Genomic DNA, 23,946 nt, shown 5'->3' with positions numbered 1-23,946 from the left:
GAATTACAGCTCAGCTGCAGTAAGACATGAGAATGGGAGCCTGATTTATGTCTCGGCGCTTATCAGATAGCCTCATCCCCCGCTCTGACCTGTCTTGCTGTCGGATTACTTCTATGTATAAATGAATATATTGGCGCTGTTCTCGATAGCAGTGGCAAGATACACACATACTCCCACGACGACTCAATCGTTTTATTCTGTCTCAAAGAACTTACAGACGAAATGGCCCAGCAGCTGCAAGCCGGCATGTCATTATAGCCATACCCGAGCTCTTAGGACTTTATCGGTATCCAGCTTACTACAGGGGAAATTACCTCAGCTGAGGCCATTAAGAAACACTCTAGTTCTATATTTAGCTTTAGTTAAAGCGCCTACCTCTTTAATACTATTAATAAGACTTTTTTTACCTAAATACGCCTAACCTACCCTATTTACTATCAAGAGACGTAACACTCCGCAACTGCTTAGTGATAATGCCCTACGCATCTGCTAATATAAACCTAGTACGGACTAGTTTATCCCTTAGAAACCACACCTGTCACACTGATCCGTTAGGTTATAACAATATACTGTCATTTTTAACTTTCTCTAGGACCCTTCATCCTTTCCTGCCTCTGGCAGTATATAGACGCTTATTTCTATATAGAGGGGTCCTATTCCTATGCTTCCATGCGATCCTGTCACGAGCTATATATATAGCGGTCATAACGCTCTTTGGGAATAGATAGCATGCTTAGAAATATAATAGTACTATTAGATGATACCTGCCTTTGCTAAATGAGTCTTAATCCGCTCTTCGCTGGACAATTTGCCTTGCCGCCAAGCTCTAACCCTAACCGGGTTACGGAACCAGTCGTCAGTAAATGTTTTCTCAATAGACTCTTTCTTAAGGAAACTGTCTGATGGGAAGATTGGTCGCTCGATTGTGTCTTGGGGGTACAGGCGACTGTCATCAAAGAACGCCCAAGCCCGCTGCCGGCCAATGTCGTACCTTAGTTCACTGTCGCGGTCCAGAGAAAGTTGTTTGTACATGGCTGAATCGCAACTGTCTTCAGCCCTTCGCGTGCGGTGGAAAATCGACGCCAATTGCGTTTTCCAGCAATAAATCTGTTTGTCAAAAGTCGAGTCTTGTATCAGAACTTTGAGGGCTTCTCTGTCATCTGCTTGCGCCATGTCATAGCGAAGGAAATCGGCCAGATGATCAAGCCCAAGCCTCGAAAACCCATCACTGTAGTCAGGAGGGTCGCCACCGAACATGTTGAAAGAAAATAAACCCACCTTATGCGTGTGGGAGTTTGTGTCGAAATAGAAAGTGTCAGGAAATTGTAACTCACTCTCAAATGAACCCCCTGTTGGATTGCTCGGAAGTTGTGCATCGCTACACTGGGCAAAGATTGCGCCATAGAGAGAACAATAGTAGGCATGGACGCAGTTGAGGGTTTCGATATCCCCATTACTCACTTTGCGCCTTCGAAAGCCAACAGGAAGATCAATAATATTTTTCATCTTGCATACTAGCTCGTGCATCAGAAATGCCTTGACAAACCTTTTTCTTTCAAAGGTTGCGAGGTTGGTAGAATTGAATCGCGGGGCTACCTTGACGCCTTTGAACATTAAATGTCCTTCTGACGAGTGCCGACCCTGTGGTAGACAAAGATATTCCCGTGGGAGAAAGAAAGCAGTGGCTTTAGTAATGTAATCCTCGACAAGAAGCATGATTCGTTTGTGCAGTTTGTTCAGTCGGCTAATTAGGCGATCGTCCTTATTCTCAATAGGATCTGGAAGCTGACGATTTGACCAATTGCGTAAAAGTACGCGTACGGGCGCCGCTTGACGTTTGGTTCGTATCCTCTTGCCAGGGAATAAAATAATGGCCATAGCGTCTTGCATTTCATCTTGATCAAAGCCAATGACTTTTCGAATAATATGCTTCTTGAAGGCAAGGTATTGTTGAAGCATGGTTGGCGACGCTTTGATTAACCGTGATATTGTCGATGTGCATTCGATAGAGGTTAGGACATATAGACGTATCTCCGGGGGTAGTTTAGTGAAAGGATCTGATCCGTCGAATGCCATCTTGCTATCTGCAAATTGTCTGTTGTGTTGTTCGGGGCCGTGAAGCTTGTTGTTCATTGTTGATGTTGGAGAGAAGATGGAAAAGAAAAGGAGAGGGAGTCAGTTGGTCTATATATATTATTGATTTGGCGAGCTGATGAGGTAGAAAGTATATTTGTGAGTAATTTCCTTGGCTAAGGTTATGTGGCTAGCCACAATTTAAGGCACCAGACTGATAATAAATAAAAAAAATCATTTTGCAGAAAGAAGATAAAAAAATACACTTTTCCGCAAAAGTAATATCTCAAGATGTGTGCGTAATCTTTAGAGTTTTTAATCAAGATGTCCTTTATTGAGGATGGAAGCAAGTGATGCATTTTATGCCTATCTGAACCTTATGTTAGGATAGGGCAAGAAAAACAGGTCTCGTGAGGGCATTGGAGTCATAATGCTCAAAAGTATGATTTATGATGGAAACCTTATCCCTAGGAGCATATACATAGCACGGAAAGGATAGCTTGGGATATGTGTTTCTTGTGGTCACAGTTGACAAGATGTTGCGAGTAATATTGTATAGGTTGAATATGAAGTACCAGTCGCATGTTTATTCTTTCTAATATCTGATTCTTGAAACCTATGTAGGTCGGCTTAGAATAACCAAGAACTCAGTCGCTTAAAGCTTAGGCATAAATGAATTCCTCTATGGCCGCCGTATACTGATCAGGATCCTGCAACGGCGCAAAATGGCTCACACCAGTCAGAATCCGCAACTTGCTGCCCTTGATGGCACTGTGTAGCTTCGCAGGCACATCCAAATTGACCGCTTCCTCATGCTCAGCGCCAACGACAATGACCTTCTTCCCATCAATAGATCCTAGCTGTTCGTCGGTAAATTGGGGAAGTGTCGCCTCCAAAGTGACGACTTTGCTACCAAACAATGTGAAATTGGCGCTTGGCTGTAATTGAGCGTATTCTGTGCGGCATCGAGAGACAAACTCGGAAAAGATAGCCGTGTCTGAAAAGGTTGCGTTGCTCTGCTCAGGGTTGGCGGTAGTCCCGAAGATGAATGCCTTTTTGATGGGTGCTGCTGTGATTGGGTTGAGAAGGGCAGACAGTGTCGTTATAGCGCCATCAGACCAGCCCACCACGTTGTATTCGTTGACGCCGGCGGCTTTGAGTTGATAGTCAATGTCTTTAGCGAACTGATCAAACGTGAAAACGTCGTCTTTGTTGAATGTTGACCGGCCATGACCTCGGCGATCAACGGCAATCACATAGTGTCCATTGTTGATCAGGCGAGAGATGACAGACCCAAAATAGGCCGAGTAGCCAAGGCCACCGTGGTCAAGAACGATAGGAATTCCACCGGCCTTCTTGTTGTATTCTTGCATCCAAAGGTGAACTCCATTAATCAAAGTAGTTTTGGTGTTGATAGGGGCTGGCAAGTTTGGTGTTGGTGGGAGTGTTTCCCAGATCGGCTTCTTCTGATGCACGGTCAGGCAGTGGGCCAGTGACCCAAAAGCAAGCAGGTTTCCCAGCAACATATTGTATTTGTAAGATGAGTTGTTTGTTTCGTAGGATTTGAGTAGAAGGGGGTCGTCAAATATATAGGAGCAGAGTGGCTGGATACGAGATGATTTGACCCCTTGTCGGACTGTAACTACCGCCAAAGATTAATATTAACAAAAGACTGTTGATAGGTTCTAGAACCAAGCAACCTGGGATACCCTAGCCTAGTGCTGCTATCTTGTTGGTGGATAGTTGTCCCACGACGGGTTTTTCGACCGTTGTAAACTCTATCTTTCGCTAACCGGAATGCACGGGTAGGAGGCTGACTATGCAATAGAGATTACTCAGGCCTCAGAAGATCAGAGAAGCCGGGAGTTTGAAGCATGGGTGATGCGATTAGCAAGTTGGTCTTTGCTATTGGGACTAGACTCTGGTTGTTGTATCCTAAGACTTTGAGGTCGATTTTCGGTTAGTTGCTAACCGAGACGGGACTATAAAGGCCACAAGCTAAGCTCGATCCTCTTTGGATGGCAACATGAGCTCAATGACACTCTCGGGCGACGCAGCATTTGAAAATATCCCAATGACTTCCAACCCAGCTTCTGCTGCGATAGCTCTAAAGTCCTCCTCAGTACGCTCACAGGCCTCCCCAATATGTCCCAGCATCATCATATCCATCGAGGTAGCAGGTAGAGAAGGATTCTCTTCAGAGAGGACGATCTCGTTGATAAGAACTTTGGAATACCCTGGTGTTAGAGCAGGCTTCAAGCTCTTTACTATTTCAACGCCATGCTCGGTACCCCAGTCGTGTAGGATGGAGTGGAGGAAGTATGATCTCGCTCCATGGACGGGCTGCGGTGTGAAGAAGTCATACGCTTGACTTTCAAAGGCAGTTGTCTCGGTGACATCTGCGATGACTTCTGGAAGGTCCTGTAGGATTAGTCGGCCGGGCGACTTGATCCCGTTTGAAAAGGATAGTAGATCGTGGCCTCGACCACCTCCAACATCAACCACGAGCACGTCGCTCTTGGATTTGTCGAAACCAGTAGCTAGGCGCTCCTCAACAGGATAGAACTCCCACCAATCTGGGTTGCCAGCTCGATACACAGACATGAATGATCCAAACCAGTTAACATAAGGCGGATTGGCAACAAGCCAGTCGAAGAAAGGGAGAGACGAGTTGTGGGCATATTGATATGGACCATCAGGTAACCCTGGATGCTGGTAGTTGGCCTGCTTGAAGTGGTCTGGGAAAAAGCAGAACGACTTTGCGGCAGCGCGTTGGCAGAAGGAGATGCTGTGTTGGTGGTTCTCCTTGGCAAGGGTATTGGAAAGATCCGTGGCATGCCAACCAGTAGGTTTAGAGAAACGAACGACCTTGTGAGCGGCAAAGTGTCTCATGAAACGATTAAGCAAAGGTACGGCGATACCGGTCTTCTCGGAAAGGGCTTGGGAAGTAAGTCCATCCTTGGCTTTCTGAAGATGTTGAAAGATCTTTGTGTTATTTGCAACTTCGAGACTGCCACCGAGAGAAGCCTTTTGGAAGTTAGTCGTTGGTGACTTGTTCATGATTGTTAATAGAGCACTTACAGTAGTGAACCAGATACGTTGAACAAAATCGCTTGGTGTTTCCAGTTCTGCAAGGAGCTGGCGGTTCAGATTCAGCAGAGTTGCTCGAGCACCTAGCTCTTCCCTATCGTATGCCGCAGCAGCATCTTGCATGCGCTTGATAATTTCTGAGGGCGCCATGCCAAAGTATTGTTGGTTCTAGGAAGTTTGAAAGTGATGGGGAAGGTCGGTTGGGTTTGCTCGCCCAGTGTTCATGGGGGTAGGCGATTCAAGGATCTTTTAATCACACCATGATCCTGCAGGGGCCTTGTTTCCGTTGGCTTCAAGGATAGATTTTTGGTATGCGTGTTTTGCACAACCAACAGGTTCCCACCCGAACCTGCAAAGATCAGCATGAACGGGTAAATTGTATGTTGGGCAATCATCCCCTGCATATTCGTGATTGCCATGCATAAGTCTCTAGATTAGGAGAAGAGTGTCGTCTTGTGCGTATTTGAGTTTATTTCGCAGATGTTTATCGTTCTGTTTGTTCGTACTTGTGTTGTGGAGGAGTGTCTTCGGAGAGTTGTGTTAAGGAAGTTGCTCTGCATCACGTAATCAGCGGAGGAAGTAGTATGTAGGAAGGAAGGAAGGAGATAACTCATGTGGTTCGGTTCTTGCCCCTTTATCGATTCCTAGACCCAACAACACTCCAAAATTGCGCTGCAAGAGGGATAAAGTCAATCTCTTTTCTTGAATCAAAAATAAGGACCGACAAGTTCCTTACTCAACTGTGGCACAGAAAAGTCCATTCTTCAAGGGGGTCCTGGAACTCGCATAACCGAGCTTGCCGAGTCCCTCAGGTGGACAATTTATGCATATTGTTGGTTTTTAGTGCCAACATAAAGTATTGTTCCCGGTGGGCCACTTTGATATTGCCTCGAAGAATATCACCCAATCTTTTTGTCTGCAAACTGCAAGGAACCGGTTTTGTAACCAACAACTCTTTCTTATCTTTTCGGAACTCTTTCCTCCAATAGTACTGTTGGTTCTGAAGTGATTAGGATCTTCTGGCCATGGCCTGACCAACTTAATGATCCTGGAGGACTCAGTGGACGATGTCAACAGGCGACACATTGTCAAAAGTCAGGAGTTTTGTTTTATATACTGTTAATAAACAGCCTCTGCAATGTGAGTTATATGCTTTGTTTTGTCACTGACTGTCGCAGAATGGAAATCAACGATGTACCGACCGATTCGAGACAGACTGAGCTCTGTCTAGTGGCATGGATCTTTACCGGCATGGCGATCGTCACCGTCCTGACCAAACTCTTTACAACAATAGTCATCTTTCGAAGACCTGGCTGGGACGACCTATTGATTCTTTTATCATTGATTGGAAGCATTGTTGCCTCGACTCTGGTGCAGGCCTCTTCAGATCTTGGTTTGGGCCGACACACAGCTTCTGTCGCCGCTGAGCCAGGTGGCGTACAGAAGATGGTCATGACCAAGATTCTTCAGGTTGTTGGCTATCGTAAGTTGGCCTCATTAGCTCTCTATTGACATAATCGCTGACGCAAATGTTCTAGCTTTCAACATCATGGCCTACAGTCTTCCCAACGTTGCCATCTTGATCCTCATCGAACGTCTAGTCGGAAAAACGAAAACAATGACCCGCCGATTCCTTCGTGCCGTCGTAGCAATACAGATTATTCTCGCGGTGATATCGATTGTCATCATCTTTGCACAATGCCGACCTACCAAGATGTTATGGGACCAGTCAGCCAAGGGGGAATGCTGGAGTCCAGACGTCTTCAACCGCTCGTCTTATGTCGTCAGCAGTTTCACAGTCTTGACTGATCTTGTCCTCGCTGTTGTGCCGATTCATGCATTCTGGAATCTACAACTGAAGAGACAAGAGAAATTGGAGATCACATTCATGCTGGGCCTAACGTTCCTCTCCGCCATTTTCACCATTATCAAGGCAACGTACTTGTATACCTTTAATGATCGAATAGATCCTTGTAAGTCTGCTACTATTACTTGGCTGTGACATGGCCTTCTCTTTCGATACCAATCTAACCCCCTTACAGTATACAACGTTGTAACATTAATCATTTGGGGTTTGTAGGTTTGACATCTCGAACAATGAACATATTGTGCTGATATACTTTAGGGTTGAACAAAACGTCGTAATCATGGCTGCGAGCATCCCAACCTTACGGCCACTCACCAGACTTATCAAGGACAAACATCCAATGCGTAGCGCAGTTGGTTACATCAAGAGCGGCAGCGGAGCTGACCCGAAGCATAACGAGTCAATCTCCGAGGTTCCTCTGGAGGACATGCAACCCAAGCCGGAGAAAGAGAGTCAACTCAGTCTCGAACGGCACAGTTCTACAGAAGAGCTGAACAGAGATTCGTCGAGGCTATGATTTAAGGAATGTTAAACAAAATAGGTGCCAAGTGGCAGTTGGTAGAATAATAGATACATGTGCAAATAGAAGAGACAATAGAAATCAGGATTTTAGTAACCTGTTCGGAACTCACTCTGTCTTTGTCGACTCAGGATTATCACACAAGATTGGAATCGAATTTTGAGAACATAGAAACTGATATTTCGTCATAACTAATGTTTTGGTTCATACCCTAGGTCAGCCTTGGTTGCTTGCAAGTCAACCAGTGACCTTGGGCATTGCGGTATATCCTAATACCTTCCATTACCCCAATCCTAATCCCAACCGTAACCCACCAGTATTCATTACTACATTATGCCACATAAAGAGTGACTTGACCAGAAGTCTAACTCATGGGCCGGGATACCCGCTCCCTCATTGACCTGCTTCCCAGAAGCTCTAGTTCTTGCCGGCGACGATGATAGTGTTCTTGACCTTGACTAAAGGACTGTTAGTATGAGTTGTATCAACGGATTGGTTTGTTCACTTACCCTGCTTGGCGATGACAGTGATCTTGGGTCTTGTGGCAGCGTCGATGAACTGAGTGAGATCGATACCGCCAATACCATCGATAAGGCCAAGGTTGAGGTCACCGAGCTTGAGGCTGGACAGCTCGAACTGGTCAAAGATACCGGTCTCAGCAATGGCGAGCATGGTGGATAGCTGCTGTAGCTGGAGGAGAGACTTGATGCTGAACTGGTCGGCGGCGAAGAGGTCGGCGAAGATGTTGACGTCGAATCTGTTCTTGATGCTGAGGGTCTGGAGTCTGACTAGGTCAAGCTGGTTGACCTGGAGGAGGTAGTTGAGATCGACCTGGCCGAAAGCAAGCTCACGCTCACGTCCCTGGCGGCCATCTCGGTCTCGGTCTTCGCGGCCTCGATCGGCACGGTCCTCTTCGCGGTCTCGGTCTTCTCGGTCCTCCTCGCGGTCTTCTCCACGTGCAGGGGGGGTGAGCTCTTCGCGGCCATCCTCCAGACCAGGGGTAGGAGTAGGAGCAGTCTCGTTGGCCAGAGCAGCACGCTCGTTGCCAAAGGTAGAAACAAAGCCAGGTCGGGCAGAGACGAGGGCAGCGGAAGCGGCAATAAGGAAGGTAGAGAATCTCATCTTGACGGATTAGAGAAGGAAGTTGGTGTTTGTTGTTGTTGTGGGTGAGTAAAAAAAAGGAGTGGGCAACCAGTCGAATGGGTATATATCGAAGGAGTGGATGTAAACTTGAGCACAGCTCTAAAGGATAAAATAAGTAGAAAGAATGGAAGTCGACTAGAGCACAGCTGGAGTTGGGATGTTAGCAAGTGAAGGTATCGTGAGAAGAAGATGATGGTGATGCTTACCTCTTAGGAAATGACTGGAGAATGGAAGGAATAGACTGGTTGATTGGATTGGATTGTGAGTGAGGATGAAAGCTGATGATGGAGGGAGGCTGTGCCATGTTTATATAGAAAGAAATGTTTGAACGAGTCTTGAGTCTTGACAGGTCGATTCATCCGTATCCATCTGCCATCGTTTCTTGTTGAGATTTGCAGCTCATCCCCAGATTCACCTCACCATGGCCCCAGCCGAAACGGCAAAGTGACCCCAACATGCTCGGAAACTCAGCAACCGACGGTCTGACTACCGAGGACGAGGGTATAGAATGCGACGTATTCCCGCAACCTGCAGGTGCCAAGATGGCTTCTTTTCTATCCGTGGACCCTTTGGACGAGTCTTCAAGGATGAGACGTCTGAGCTTGATTCGATGGTCCAGGGTTGGGAACTCAAGCGATGAAACGATAAGGCGTCGAATTGAATTAAAGTGTCAGATTGTGTTGTATCGGCCTTAAGCTTGGCGTTATGCTTCTTGGGAATTTGCAGGGGTTCGTCGCATTCAAGTTTGGACGAGACGGATCATGTCGCAACTGACCGATGAACTCTCAGGCATTGACCGGGAATATGTTTAAGTGTCTCAGCTCTAACGCGGGACAGTAGGGCCCGAAGACTAGAGCTAAAACCACCTCAATGGCCTAGGAAAAGCAAATGTGTCAACCAAGGTAGTTGATGTAGGGTAATCGTGAACTTTTTTAATTGATTCCAACGATGGAGGCCGATGACAGTAACATACCTGAGAAAGCAGTATAGTAGCACAGAACTGTATAATTGGTTTAATAAATTATCTAGTATCTGAGTCCTTTCGTGCGTGGTATTATAATTTCTTAGAACTCGCTTTGTGAATTCTCTCTTGCCAAAGATTGCCATTATTTCTGACGCAGCAAATATTAGCTCGATACCCTTGTGTCCTCTGGAGCTGTTTACTCCGTGCAAGCATTCTGCGGTGAGCTTAACAAAGCCTTGCAGTGCAACATATATGATACACCCTTGCTCTTTGTTTCCTCCCATATACGCTGCCGCCTGGGCAAGCTCCCGGACCTGCTATAATCCGCTCTGATATCGACTGCCGGCCAAGCATGTTTGCTGTAGCCCTAGCTGTGTCAGGCAACACCTGAGAAACTTGGTATTCTACGACAGTATAATCCTCCTGAAGATCCTAAATCTGGCGACTATCAGATGAGAAATAACTGAGTGTTTCGTTACCTACTTGGCGGTATCGCTGTCTTGTTCGTACTCGGTTTCACGATTTGAAAACTCCAAGCTGACTCTCGTCTCAAACAGTGGAGAAGATATTCTGTAACCGGCCGGAAAATATCGAGGAAGTTGTTGGTGTTTGTCCTGCACGGGTATATGGGCTGTTTTTCGACTGGGGACTGGTCGACTCCATCGGCGCTTCTTCGTCCCTTGGGTTGACTTGGCGTTTCTAGTTATGGGAGGCTTGCTTAAAACATCAGGATAAGAACGGACGGAATATCTGAGGTATAGCTAGGGATGAAGATGTATTAACAAATGTCGGTACAACTTGTAATTTGAACCTTATCTACTATCCACTTTGCTGCGAACGTCCCAATATGACTCCCCTGTTCAAGTTAGGTACTTCTTAAGCCGCCGACAACTCCATCCGGAGGTAGAGCCCCCTTTACGACGAGTCAGTACGGGAAGTCTAGAAGCGGCCAACTGCTGTTCGGGTGATGGTGTGATTTGTATAGGCCGCTTGTCATTGATGTAGGAGTGCAAAGTTACCTGAAACGCAGGTAAAGTTATGAAGCACGAAACTGATGGAAGGGACTCAACATTTGGATATTTTCTTTATCACTGCTGAAAGAAAAGGTGACAAAGCTGAGTCGAGTTACATGTCTAAATCACGAACGAGTATTAGTCAGAAATGAAAAAGCAGCCGCTCCTTCCTCGCGAGTGGGGTGGAGTATGACTGCTTTCAACGTTCATGTAATGTAATCATCCTTGATTATCATGTGCCTTTCCTATGACTGTGTGGTATCTGAGGCCGTACCTCTCTGTACTGTCTATGCTCATACATTTCCTGATATTCGTTCCGTTCCATTAATCAAACCCTTCAGTCCTTCGCAAAAGTACGGTCAACCTCCTTGGCAGCATCGATACTTTCAGCCAGGGTGTTCAACTCGATATCAGTCAATCCATAAGCTGTAGCCCTACTCATACAGCTCATGTCCTTCCTGGTAGCGCCTTTCTCCCAGACCCCACCCATCATCCAGTAGCTCGGAATTCGGTACATCGCAAGACTCTCTCCCATGTTTTCCAGGACACCACCATTGTACCACAGCGGTTGGCCATGGGTGTCGAGGTGCGCAACCCCAAAGGAACACACCATGTTTACCTTGCTGATGTCTGGTGAGTCACCCCATCCTATGACGGACCCGTAGTGTGCTTCGAATTCGTACCGCGCACCTGTGAGCTCGAAGCCCAACCACCAGGACTCCTTGTCGCCATGACCAAGCTTATACGCAACTTCTTCTCGGACGGCGCGGGTGTTCTGCCAGGCAATGTGGAGTAATCCAGTAAAGATAGGAATCTTGGATTTGTCGACGACTATGACGCCCGTGTCACACTCTTCGGAATATCGTTCCTGCCATACCTGCGATTTCTTCAACTCGTCAGAGGGCTCCTTGATCTGATCCTTCCACCAGATGTGTCGTTTGGGAACCATGTCTTTCCAGAGCAGACGGTCATGAAACAAATAGGCGCCTTTGTTGACATAAGGTCTCTGTTCGAACAGCTTTTCGGGCTTTTGCATGAAGACAACATTGGCATCGATGAGAATGGCCTGTTCAAACTTGGATGCTAGTAGTGCAAAAGGCTTGATAGCCCAACCGGCGCCTTGAAGCCTGAGTGTCGTATCGTTGAAGACACTGAGGACATCGAGAAATTCCATGTCTGTTGCGCCTTTCATAGACTGGATTCTGACGCGGTCTCGGGGAGACAGATCCTTGTCACCAGCATACGCGATCTGGATAGGGAGCTTGGAATACAGTACTCGTCTGAGTGAAACTATCAAGTGGCTCGCGAATCGGACGGACTCCTGGCCTCCACCGACATGGATGATTATGCCCCGTGATCCTCGTACATATGAATCTCTGAGATCAGCGAGCGGAGTGACAGAATCAGGATCCAGATCAGAGTTCTTGAGAAAAGGGAAGAGGGCCTGGGCAACCTTTTCGGTAGCAACAGAGATGTCTTTGCTTTGCTTGGATTTGCGAGGCAGAGCATCCAAAGCGCCCAGCCATCGGCCGATCTGCTTGGATCGCTGACCTACCTCCCAGAACTCGGTCTTGTAGGGAGACTCGATAGGATTGTCGAGAAGAAAATTTGTGGCCTTGACGGTATCGAAAGACTCGCGAGGGGGGAGGTTGATGATACTCATCTGTGAGTGACCAGACCAGCTCATGTTGAGTGTGAGCAAAACGACAAGTGACAGCACAGCAGAAAGTGCAATCAGTCGCTTAGGGATTCTACGCGGATGGCGGATGTAATAACCGCACTTATCCACAAGAGATGCCATAGCGAAGGAATGACTAAAAGAATGTAGATAGCGTTGTTATTGTTGACGTACTTGAAAGACGCAGCGCGTCGAAGATAGTGAGTGTGTGAGCGATCTGGTGTTGTGAGATTCTAGTGGATAGCAGACGATGTAGTAGCAAAGCAAGGGAACGGTCCAACTCCACTGTGTAGGATCTGGTTTGTTCCTAGTGGGAGCCTAGAGTCTGACGTTTGTTTGACTTTGTCACTCCTACGTTGCTTGGCTCCATATTTGCCATAACAAGGTCGGCGCTGGCCAGCCTAGTGCCCACCATCTGAACTTTCATTATAATATATTTATCAAGTCGGCTTCTCAAATAAGATAGTCCATTCCTCAACAATAAAATATGTGTATTCAGAGGGACTAGGTATTCAGTTTGTATACGAAACAGTACTATACAGAAAGCTAATATAAATAAATAATAGATACATGCTAGTGACACATCAGCTATATATAACAGTCGTGTGTGCCATCCTATTCAATGCACTCCGAGTTACCAATCCTTCTCCGCCGACTCCTAATTGAACACTCCTCGACAGTGAAGAATCATCCTGTGCTGTCGATAACCTCACGGTTGAGGCTTCCGCATTCTGACCAGTTCTCTCTACTCCGATAACACCAGAAACCTCTTTAAGCGCAGGCCTGGGCTCTCCCCATTCCTTCAGCTGACCACCTATCTGCACCATGGCATCTGCATCGAGTGTATTTGTCCATGCAGGGGCTCTGTAAATGAACAACATCAGAGAGCAAAGTCCAGCAACCTGCAGGCCTAGGAGTACTCTGACAACTATTACCGCGTTTAAGCTATGCTTTGGTTTTGTGACAGTTGTTCCTGGATGGGGGTATATGGCTCGACCTCGATTTGATGTCTCAGAGCTAGTCAGAGGCGCCTCATTCGCAAAGAACATAGCCATTTCTAGCCACTTGGCTAGAAGCTCTTTATCTCTAAGTCCGAGGAAATATTGATACAGAAACCATTTCATAGACGACGTCCAGCTTTTGAATACTGGTCCTAAGTATCCCTTACTTCGATCGGCTTGCAGATCCAGATGGCACTGAGAAAGCCCGCCATCGACAGGAAACAGTTCTAGTAATGGCATTGCAGACTGCTCGCAAACGTTGTTCATGGCTTGTGCGTAGGACGTTTCATTAGCTAGTCTGGCTGTGTGGAGGAACGACTCGTTTCCAAATCATGTCAAAGCCGCTGTCATCAGAGGTCCCGGAGTTAGCATATAACGAGACTCCAAGGGATTGTTTCGACGGATAGGAAAGGCCTCGCGCCAACTTGGTCCCTCATCTTCTACACTAGACGACAAATTCAGTAGGTATCTAAATGCATTACAAAATCGAAACATACCTGGCTGCATACCTCTCCTCGTCGGGGGACCATTTGTCCCGGATATCGTTGTAATCGTCCATAATCTTATGTTGCGAAGGCCACTTATCCAGAAGAGGTCCAGCATTGAATCCGTTGACATTGCTGGGCAGCTCAAACCATCCTCTTCTCGATTCACTTGAGCACTTGAGCACATAGTTGTCTCTGCTGTTCGGTTTCCAGATCGGTTGCCCGACTGACTCTTCGTCCTCGACATCCTCACTATCATCATAAGTCCAGGACAGCCACATTCTTTCCGAGTGCTCTTGCTTGTCTCGACTCTTGGTCCATGGGACGGCGTCATAACTTCCCTCTACGCAAATTTCGATCTTTAACCTTTCGCTAACGAAAGACGTTCGAAATGGATTTTTGCCTGAGCAGCTTTTCAAAAGATTCTCTTCGACTGAACACTTGGCTGTAGAATCCATTCTCACGGCATGATGGCGATACACTCCAGTTGAAGTACCATTTGCAACGGACGAGACAAAGTAACGTTGCTTCAGAGTATTCTTCTCATAGTAGTATTCATCAAGAGTGTGTTTGTAGGCTCCGTCCGGAACCCCGGGAGATTGGTTGTCGCTCCATAGATACACTTGAGATTCGCCCTCCGCAGTGTCCATATTTCTGAGCTTGTCTTTCGTCTTTCGTACCACCAAGTTCTGAGGACATATATCCAGCATGGCGGGCACAGCATCCCAAGCGATGACATGTCGATCTCTGTTCTTAGCGGTACAATAAAAAGAGCAGCCGTCAGGATAGTTGCTGTGGAATATAAACTCTAGTTTAGGATGGCCCACGCATGTAATAACTTTGATACTCTCGTATTGAACTAATGCTGTACGTACAAGCGGTTGGATAGCAGCTTAATAGTCAAGTCAGCACGTGGCACTAGAAAGCGTCTACACGAGAGAGATTCAAACTCACTAATCAACATCAGCACTCCCGCTAGGAACACATAGGACGAAGAGTATATGAAGGGGTTTCTGCAAAGAAAGAACACAGGATTAAGCCACTCTCTACCCGCCAATACAAATAGTTGCAGTAGGCTGAGCTTTTGTCCTGGGCTGCGACGCTGACAGTAAACTACTGCTCCATAGGCTAAGAGACACGAAACAACTGACAGACTGATTATCGCTGCAACTGTGTTGATTGCCATCAGAGCCGATAGCGTCTTTTCCCACCGTTTGATCTGAACGGGGCTGATAGAGCCAGATTGATCGATGTATGGCTGCCTTGTCAAGGGTCTCGTCATGAGAATGCAGGTCAAAACCCAAGGAACGACGAGGATGGCGAGATAGGGAAAGAAGATGAAGAGCGGACGAAGACGGGTTCTAACGACAGGGGGTCCCTTGGACAAGCCTGTTGGTTGGTGCGGTATATGAGGCTCGTCGTCAAGATCCTGACGATAAGGTTTCCATCTTCAATCACACTTTTTCGAGAATTATGTTCGTCAAGATCATTGTTGGTAACAGTCCGTACAGATTGGAGTTCGAAGTCGGTTGGCCCCATGATGGAATAGGGGTCCTGCTCCAAGGCTACAGACTAGCCAAGGCTGAAAACATGGTGGTAATATATTATGTTTATGTAAAAGAGATTCCTGAGATGCCAAGCCTGGTTGTCGATGCCGCTCTGACTTGATGCTTGGCCGTGAACCTCATTGCGGCAAAGCAAGGGCTTGGAGCTGCTTTGCAGGACCATGATTCGACTTTAGAAAGTCCAGACTCTTCGATTCGGCTGCTTCCATAAACGTTTATTTTATAGCGGGTAGAATTGTAGTGTCGTTCCAATTGTCCTGTATGGCCTTTTGTTGATCCTCGTGTTGGATGTCTTCTCCTAGTACGCTAATCTCTGCAACGTTTGCAAATGATCATGGGCAAATTAACCCATGTCAAGAAGCGGAGTAGTACTCCTCGGATAGAATGGTTTGGCCTCTTTGCACCTCGATCGATTCAAGAACAGGAATGTCCGGTAGAACAGGTTGTACTTATGACTCTGATGTTGGTTTTGATTTTACGTCCACTGGAAGCCCCTTGCAGACAACTGCAGCGTCCTTTTACAACTAATAGCCTTCGTACGGGAACAAATATCGGCTATCGGTGAAGGTCGAAACGTTTTATGCTTTGCTTGTCTTTAGCACGGTAGCAACTAGTGCATGCTCGGGCAAATTGATATCTGTTTGTCCTTCTCATTAGTCTTTGATTTTCTTCTGTGCTACACGAGTATCCAGAAGACTTTACCGCCAGTAAGGTAGCACACACACAAGCGAGTATGAAAACATCCCAGTGACCTTGGGAAGCACAGCGTCATAATTGACTTTGGTTTTGACTTGCACTTCAAATAGATGTCAACACCATTACTACCTGCTAAGCAGCAGCTCGATGAATTCAAACTTATTAAAGTCTTGGTACTGTTGGGAGTGACCAAACATGAAGGGCGGAGAGTACAGACGCAGATTGAAGTGGGGAAGGGGGTAAGAGTTGCCTATATTCACTGCAAATAGAAACCATCTGGTGCCGTGAGTGAATGCTTGAAAGTCTGGACTCGTGTAGATCCATTACTAGCCCAGCTGCTCTGGTAGTCATGGAAGTAGCACATGATTTTTGTAGGCCGTTGTCACTGCCACATCTAAGCTATCTGCCTTAGTACCCACATAAGTCAAGCATGAGAAGCCAACGCAATGTCTGATGTTCAAGTGTCGATTGCAATTATTTATCTCTCTACTTAGCCTGATGTGCCTTTTTGATTTTGCTAACGAGTTTTCTAGAACACAGCACTCGAGATATGAGAATATGACCCGTGCTAAATACCTACTTTAGTATTTACTATACAAAAATGTTTGATGTGGTACACTTTAGTGATAGGTCGCCCTACGTTGTCAAACGTGTGCGGATTCAGCTTTCCTATCTTGAATTCAATCGATTCAGCTTTTGCGCCTTCCTTTCCCACTGTGTTATTGCGGTTGCAGGTTGGCTATCCACTTCCTCTCGCACCCCGGACTCCTGCATCAAGATACACTTACAAACAAAACTATCAATTGATCACTTTTGAGAAACTCCTCATAGTCGCTTCAAGATATTTTGACTAATATTAGCAGCACAGCTTATAGATCGTACATGTATCGAACCAATCAACATCTCACTGTTCAACCACCCACGTCAGGTCTGTGGGCCAATACCAGTTAGACGAGTTTCACTCTCGGCTACGCCCATTTCGTGTCTAGTCCGACGCTGATCAACGAACGACACGACACCAACCCCCATAATAACCACAACCTCCGTCCTGCACGCGGCGTTTCAATGCGTTGTCGACCGCCGAGATTACCATGCCATCGCTAGGCACAACCACTTGGAGAATACTAGCATTCTCTTCACTCGTTATACAAGTCCATGCCCAATCCTCCCACCCCAATAATACCGCCTTTAGTCCGATTGACTCGACATCGACAGTCTCGTCCTGCGACGCCCGCACTATCAATTATATCACCCACACCCTTCCCCAGTCCTGCCTTACGATCTCTTGGACGAGCTCAACTACGACTTCCACTCCTTCACTCTCCAATTCGACTAGCGATACTTCTTCCGACCCGGCACAAAGCAATGCGCCGTCATCCAGCGTACTAAGCGACTCCCAATCCCAACCTCAACCATCTTCCACCGCCACTCCGCCCAAGGACGAATCGCAAGATGCAGCTGGAGATGGAGCCGAGAAACCATTCATGTCCTTTGAGGACTGGAAAGAGTTGATGCTGCGCAAGACAGGGCAGGACCCTCAAGACCTCCATGCCAGAAACACCAAGCCACGCGACAGGACACCGCCAGATATGGGCCACGCCGGCCTCGGCGAAGAAGACGAGATATCATTGAACTTCGACAGTTATCTGGATAACGCCGGAAAGCAAAACGAGCCTCCTTCCGATGTCGACCAAGCTAAAGGCGATGGGTCAGCCAAGGCAATCTCAATTCATAGGAGTAAAGATGCCGGCAAGACGTGCAAGGAACGATTCTCATATTCGTCTTTTGATGCGGGTGCCACCATTCTCAAGACAAGTCCTGGCGCAAAGAACGCCAAGGCCATTCTCGTTGAGAACAAGGACTCTTACATGCTTCTCGAGTGCTCTGCCAAGAGCAAGTTCGTCATCGTCGAATTGAGCGATGATGTCCTCATCGACACTGTTGTCCTCGCAAACTTCGAATTCTTCTCCAGCATGTTCCGCCACTTTACTGTCAGCGTTAGTGACCGGTACCCAGTCAAGATGGACAAGTGGAAAGAGATCGGATTGTTCGAGGCACGAAACTCGCGCGACATCCAACCCTTTCTGGTTCCGAATCCCCAGATCTTTTCAAAGTATGTCCGGATCGAGTTTCTTACCCATTGGGGAAAGGAATTCTATTGCCCGGTCTCCTTACTTCGTATCCATGGCTCTCGTATGCTCGATTCATGGAAAGAAGCTGACCAAGCTCGTGATGATGATTCAAACCCTGAAGAAGAGGCCGAGGAGACTCAGCAGTCTCTCCCTTCAGGGGAAGAAGCGCCAAAGATACAAGGAGCCGAGAAAAACCCTGAGCCTGTCAAAACCACCGCTATGGAGAAGATGCCTTATTGTGAACTTAATGCCACTTCGCATGTCTTCATGGTACCACTATTCTGCCCTGTCTCGCTCAACCCTACAACTTCCACGACATCGAACCAGAACAGCTCCGTGGAAGTGACAAGTGCTGCCCCCACTCCCAATTCCTCCGAAGACAGAGAACAGAAAGGTCATTCAACGCAGCACAACCCCAGAGCAGAGCGCCCGGCGAGTGATGAGCCTACGTCCTCCGCATTCTCCAAGACCGCTTCCCCAAGCGCCACACCGGCCATCTCACCCACCAGTCCCTCCTCCGTCTCATCTTCCAACGTCGAGTCAGTTTCAAATTTCACTTCCCAGACCCAGAGCTCCAGGACAACTTCAACACCTTCCTCTTCAACAAATCCATCTATTGCAAAACCGTCGCCTGCCAATACTGTTAACGCCAAAAAGGGCACGACGGGCACAGCTTCCGGTTCACCAGCCTCGCCAACAGTGCAAGAAGGCTTCTTCAAGGCCATATCAAAACGTCTCATCGCAGTTGAGACTAACCTCACTCTCTCCCTGAAGTACGTCGAAGACCAGGCTCGCCATATGTCCGAGACATTGCAACGAACAGAGCAAAAGCAGATTTCAAAAGCAAACTTGTTCTTCGAAGAGCTCAACCGAACTGTCGTTGCCGAACTACGCTCCGCTCGTGAGCAATATGACCAAATCTGGCAGTCAACTGTGATCGCTCTCGAAAGCCAGCGCGAGCAATCCAACCGAGAAATAGTAGCTCTCAGCAGTCGTCTCAACCTTCTTGCCGATGAGGTCGTGTTCCAGAAGCGTATGGCCATCGTGCAAGCAGTGCTTCTACTGTCATGCCTCCTTCTCGTCATCTTCTCCAGGGGTGGATCGCTGCCTTACCTCGCGCCTCTCGTGGATCAAGCAAATCTCGCTCAATACGACACTGGATCACCTGCAGCTCGTCTTCGGGCATTGTACGGTGACGTCTACGGCGCGGACGGACAGAGCGCAGCTTTACTTGCTGCCCGTCAGAGAGTGTTTGTTCCTATGACAGAGGCAGCAGATCATAGTGATTCAACAGAGCTTCGACAACGTTCGTCATTGGTTGATGAGATGCGTAATGAGCAGGCCGAGCGTGAGCAACTCTCGCCACCTCAAACACCAAGATCTGCCGACAGCTTTTTGTCCTCATCGGGTCGTTTACCATCACCTCGAGAGACCCAACCAAGTCTTCTGCGCCATGCTCCAGCAATTCACTCAGGCAATTCGCGTAAACCCTTGCCGGCTTTACCTGAGAACCCTGCATCGCCGTAACCATCTATTTATATAATACTTAGTTAGAAGGGTAGAAAATTCAATTACTAGAAATATCGATTGAACTAGCATCAATACTGGCACTGAAATTATTCTAAATTCCATTCGTCTATGCGTATATTTCAAATACATCACATCACGAGGGGACAGGACAGTTTCTATGATGAATCTAATGATTGCAAGTATCTATCTGAGTTATATCGGTGTATAACTGGGACTATTGATGGTCCAACTCCAGATACTGCAAATTCAAGACCTTGATGTTCGCAAAAGGTCGTCCGAAAATTGACACGCGCATATAGCGCCAAGGTGTCACAACATGACCAACCACCAAATCTCAAACCACCAAATCTCAAACCTCAAACCTCAAGATAGCTTTTTGGGGAATATCAAGATGAATGTGACATATCTAACGCTTAGTTGTGGGAGTAGCGGCTGAGCACAAGAGATTGCTCGTAATTGGCTTCCTCGATGGCAGCCAGGCGGGTGCCGCGATCAAACTGGCTGTGGCGGTGACGCTGGGTCTCGCGGAAATGCTGTCCAACAGTGGGGGTGAATAGGCCTGAAGTTAAATAGTTAGTTTTTAAGTCTTATATGCAAATATACAAATAGAACAAAAGCACATACCAACATGCTCAGCGTTCTCTACGGACCGCTTCATCTTGGACTGGTTGTCCGGTCCAGGGAACGGTTCTTCGTAGCCTGCCAAAGTGGGGTCATCCGAGTGGATAGTCCAAAACAGCTATGAAGGTCAGTTAGTAATAGACAGTATGTGATCTGATTATGTACTAACTTTGGGTCGGTAGTGGGGAGCTTCAAGCATCACAGAAGAGTTGCGGAACTTCTGGACGAGGCAGTCCTTTCCCTGGATGGCTATCGAATGTCAGTTGGGGCAAGAGAATGCAGGATGAAATATCACTTACTGGCATAGGAGACTTCAGCGACCTTGTCGGAACGGAAACAGTTCCTACCTGTGTCAGTCATAGAACAGCAAGATTGTAGCAGCCTGCTTACCATCGCTTGTTGGCGCGTGCTTGAACGAACTATTCAATGGTCAGCATCTAATGATAGAGTCAGAAGAGTAAGAACTTACATCGACAATGTACTCGGCTTTGACGAAGTTAATGAAGGCATAACCGACACTGTAAAGTGGTTAGCTATAAGCATACAGATGACTTATGAATATACTTACTTGCAGTCATTCGCAAAGTCGATACGCAAGTACATAAAATCATACTTGCCGAACGAGGAAGCATCGACGATCTTCTTTAACAGAGGTTGGTCGACCTTGTTCGGAATGTTACGAAGCATGATCTGTAATACCTATGTTAAACACAACAATTGATGAGTTGAAGATGGTGGTTGACTTACAGTAGTGCGAACGTCACGGCCGGCCATGAGCTCGTAGAGATCAACGACGTTGTTGCCACGCTGGGAAGGGGCACGCTGGAGATAACGAGGAACTCGACGACCGTAGCTGCTCATCATGGAGGGACCTCCATTGTAGGAAGGAGCTCGATGATTAATCATGGATGAAGGGGCAGCAGGAACGAAGGAGCGAGGCAGTGGGCCAGACGAGAGCTGATAGGCAACAGGTGCCCAAGGGTTGCCCTCAGGGGCACGGGGAGCAAGGAGGCTCGCATTGCTCGCTGCATGGCCGCGATGGCCATTGGCGAGAGAGAGACCGCCCATGCCTCCAATGAAACCATTCATCTCAATGTCCTCAGGATGCATAAGAGTGATGAAGAGGCCCTGTTTGTATTAGATACCATGAGATGACAAGATTAGAAAGGAAAAGAAACTCACCTCAGTGTCCATGCGGCGGACATGCTGGAACGCGTTAGTGGCTCTGGCAGCCTTGCAGTACTGCACAACACCACGGAACCCTCCACTGGGGAGGCTGAGAGTACGGACAAGGGCAAATAGGGAGCCGAAGGTAGTAAGAACACGCTGTGCGATCTCATCGACGTGAGAAGGGTTGGCAGCGACGTAGTTTTGGATCTCGATTGCGACGTCGAGCTGTCTAAGCTCAGCGAGTCGAACGGTACCAATGTCGAGCTTTCACAGTCAGTAACATGATACTTGTGATACTCACTGATGAGAGATGATAACTTACTCGTTCCTTCTTGACCTTAACGTAGGCCGGGAGCCAGGTCTTGTCAGACTTGCGAACAGCGTTGTTTACGTTAAGAGAATCGCGAAGATCTTCAAAGCACACATACACGTGAGACCCGTCCGTCTCAACGTGTCGTGCTCCGAAAAAGGTCATACCTCCTCTCTGAAGAGACTATCACTACGTTAGAATAGAATCAAGCTGGAGTTTAGACGGCAGTACTTACCTCCATGAAGGCCTGAACCTCCTCTGGGGCCGGGGTAGGAGTATCACACATCTCCAAGCGGTGCGAAATATCCATTTCATGGGACAGAGCAGACGCGACAACAAGACCACCCTCAGGAAGAAGTACAGCCGCAGCCTTGCCCTTGTAATGAGACACTGGTTTGAAAACCGAGGCAGTAGGTGAAAGTTGTCCGGTGTTTGACACGTCCACAAACGGGTCCTGGTTGGCTGCGGCACTGCTTTCAAAGGCGTCGTACGCGGCCGCAGGACCAGTGCTATAAGCACCTCCACGATGGTAACTCACCGAACCTTCACCCGGCGAAAACATAGTCAGTCGCGTGTCAGGAGTGCCCTGGACAGAGTCCATGGGCCCCTCCGGGGGAGAGGACATGACTTTCAGGCCTCCAGGATGGGAAGTCATGGCCAGTGTTGTTGAAAGGAGGTGTTCAAAATAGATTGGATGATAGAAGGTAGCGAAATGTATGAGAGTCAAGAGAAGAACCCAAGTGAAAGGATCCAAAGTGGATGCTCTACAGTATTCTGTTCTGTGATGTTGGGTGAAGAGAAAAGGAAGGGAAGTGCAGAGGAGAGGGAGCGTGGGAAATAGTTGGGAGGGAATCCAGGATGTGGGGCTGCGGGAAGATCAAGCCCTACATGCGAGGGGACTTGCTTGGGAAGGAGCGAACTGACTGCCTGCCTGCAAGAACAGAGGAGCACTTGGACTCAGGAGTACCAGGTACTGGGACGTGATAGGGGAAGATTAACGGCCAACAGGGACATGGGGCAGAGACATCAAGTATATCCAGGACCAGTCCAAGGTTTATATCCCCTATTGTAATCGTCTGAGCCTCTACTAGATTTGATATAACTGCGTCGTCCTCAGCGACTTACAGGTCTCGATCTCTTGCTGCCCCGTCAACCACTCTGCAACCCTTCTGGACTTTTAGACGAGCTCATGCATATCTGATTTTGACTTGATTTATTCGAATTTGTATTTGTGCGTTTGGTGTTCTGTAATTTCGTTTGTGATGCAGCGAGCTCGTGATCGTGGCTCATGTTGACGGAGCTGCCTAGCTGTCACAGCCGCCACCGACATGTTGTTTGATTTTACCCCCACCCCCAGTCTCTTTGGAGGCCGTGTAGACAGCCCAATGCCTCCTTCGTGATCTTATCTTTCTATTGATATTAGTATATTTGTAGAGTTGAAGCATGTCGTGATCTAGTGTAGCGTATGCTTACAGACATGCACCCATGTCACTCAACGATATTTCACCCAAAGTGCATGCACATTGTTTATATTATATATCATAACACTCTTACAAATTCTAAATATATTAGATATGTATTTTAATCTTCCAATGGCTTGTGTTGAAGATGTGGTGGCTTTGTGTCCGACGGGTGGGCGAGGGGATTCACAAGGCTCAACCCCTGGAATTAGTTACCGTCACTGCCACCCCACTACGTATAGCCATCCCATACGCCGTCCTCAGCGAAAATATTTTGTATTATGGAAATCGAATACAGAAAACATTCATTTGGTGTTTTTGAAAGGAAATATGTCTTTTCCCCTTAGTCAGAATGTTTGTTCCAGTCATGGTCTCGCCCATGTACTGCAGTCAGTATTCTTTAATACCTTTCGCAGCGATTGTTCCACTAGTTCTACTAGTCGCAAACAGATACAAGCATGCTTGCCATGTGGGAATATGACCCTTTGGTGTTTCGGCCACAACGTTCACTGCCAGCGATTTTCGCCCCCACTGTCCACGTTGCCAACATCCGGTTCCAAGAAGGAATGACGAGCAGACCTCATCTTCAGCATGCCTACCTATTTACTAGGAACCGTAAGATATTCGA

General features: G+C 47.4%; 9 protein-coding genes across 9 annotated transcripts; 2 read left to right on the top strand and 7 right to left on the bottom strand.

Moving 5' to 3' along the window:
- Positions 1–753: 753 nt before the first annotated feature.
- Positions 754–2,133, bottom strand: FGSG_02617 (uncharacterized protein; the record flags this gene model as incomplete). The annotated part of the gene is made up of 1 exon (XM_011320261.1): positions 754–2,133. One exon carries the CDS (start codon positions 2,131–2,133, stop codon positions 754–756), a length of 1,380 nt encoding a protein of 459 aa, XP_011318563.1.
- Positions 2,134–2,735: 602 nt separating this feature from the next.
- Positions 2,736–3,599, bottom strand: FGSG_02616 (uncharacterized protein; the record flags this gene model as incomplete). Its single annotated transcript, XM_011320260.1, has 1 exon — positions 2,736–3,599. The coding sequence occupies one exon, from the start codon at positions 3,597–3,599 to the stop codon at positions 2,736–2,738; it is 864 nt and encodes a 287-aa protein (XP_011318562.1).
- Positions 3,600–4,071: 472 nt separating this feature from the next.
- FGSG_02615 (uncharacterized protein) lies at positions 4,072–5,313 on the bottom strand (the record flags this gene model as incomplete). Its single annotated transcript, XM_011320259.1, has 2 exons — positions 4,072–5,124; positions 5,155–5,313. 2 exons carry the CDS (start codon positions 5,311–5,313, stop codon positions 4,072–4,074), a joined length of 1,212 nt encoding a protein of 403 aa, XP_011318561.1.
- A 1,296-nt stretch (positions 5,314–6,609) lies between these two features.
- On the top strand, positions 6,610–7,308 carry FGSG_02614 (uncharacterized protein; the record flags this gene model as incomplete). Its single annotated transcript, XM_011320258.1, has 4 exons — positions 6,610–6,646; positions 6,702–7,136; positions 7,206–7,235; positions 7,289–7,308. The coding sequence occupies 4 exons, from the start codon at positions 6,610–6,612 to the stop codon at positions 7,306–7,308; spliced, it is 522 nt and encodes a 173-aa protein (XP_011318560.1).
- Positions 7,309–7,967: 659 nt separating this feature from the next.
- On the bottom strand, positions 7,968–8,672 carry FGSG_02613 (uncharacterized protein; the record flags this gene model as incomplete). Its single annotated transcript, XM_011320257.1, has 2 exons — positions 7,968–8,008; positions 8,060–8,672. 2 exons carry the CDS (start codon positions 8,670–8,672, stop codon positions 7,968–7,970), a joined length of 654 nt encoding a protein of 217 aa, XP_011318559.1.
- Positions 8,673–11,007: 2,335 nt separating this feature from the next.
- FGSG_12168 (uncharacterized protein) lies at positions 11,008–12,357 on the bottom strand (the record flags this gene model as incomplete). Its single annotated transcript, XM_011320256.1, has 1 exon — positions 11,008–12,357. One exon carries the CDS (start codon positions 12,355–12,357, stop codon positions 11,008–11,010), a length of 1,350 nt encoding a protein of 449 aa, XP_011318558.1.
- A 1,322-nt stretch (positions 12,358–13,679) lies between these two features.
- On the bottom strand, positions 13,680–14,544 carry FGSG_12167 (uncharacterized protein; the record flags this gene model as incomplete). The annotated part of the gene is made up of 2 exons (XM_011320255.1): positions 13,680–13,794; positions 13,847–14,544. The coding sequence occupies 2 exons, from the start codon at positions 14,542–14,544 to the stop codon at positions 13,680–13,682; spliced, it is 813 nt and encodes a 270-aa protein (XP_011318557.1).
- A 1,746-nt stretch (positions 14,545–16,290) lies between these two features.
- FGSG_02611 (uncharacterized protein) lies at positions 16,291–19,754 on the top strand (the record flags this gene model as incomplete). Its single annotated transcript, XM_011320254.1, has 5 exons — positions 16,291–16,334; positions 16,365–16,379; positions 16,681–16,829; positions 16,964–17,023; positions 17,311–19,754. The coding sequence occupies 5 exons, from the start codon at positions 16,291–16,293 to the stop codon at positions 19,752–19,754; spliced, it is 2,712 nt and encodes a 903-aa protein (XP_011318556.1).
- A 416-nt stretch (positions 19,755–20,170) lies between these two features.
- Positions 20,171–22,483, bottom strand: FGSG_02610 (uncharacterized protein; the record flags this gene model as incomplete). The annotated part of the gene is made up of 11 exons (XM_011320253.1): positions 20,171–20,316; positions 20,382–20,496; positions 20,548–20,627; positions 20,678–20,721; positions 20,769–20,797; positions 20,848–20,896; positions 20,947–21,068; positions 21,126–21,506; positions 21,561–21,812; positions 21,871–22,041; positions 22,094–22,483. The coding sequence occupies 11 exons, from the start codon at positions 22,481–22,483 to the stop codon at positions 20,171–20,173; spliced, it is 1,779 nt and encodes a 592-aa protein (XP_011318555.1).
- Positions 22,484–23,946: the final 1,463 nt, after the last annotated feature.

The sequence above is a fragment of the Fusarium graminearum genome, chromosome 1, assembly GCF_000240135.3.
Source record: "Fusarium graminearum PH-1 chromosome 1, whole genome shotgun sequence".
Lineage (NCBI taxonomy): Eukaryota > Fungi > Ascomycota > Sordariomycetes > Hypocreales > Nectriaceae > Fusarium > Fusarium graminearum.
Note: the sequence above shows the minus strand (reverse complement) of the source record. Positions and strands in the feature narration are given on the sequence as shown.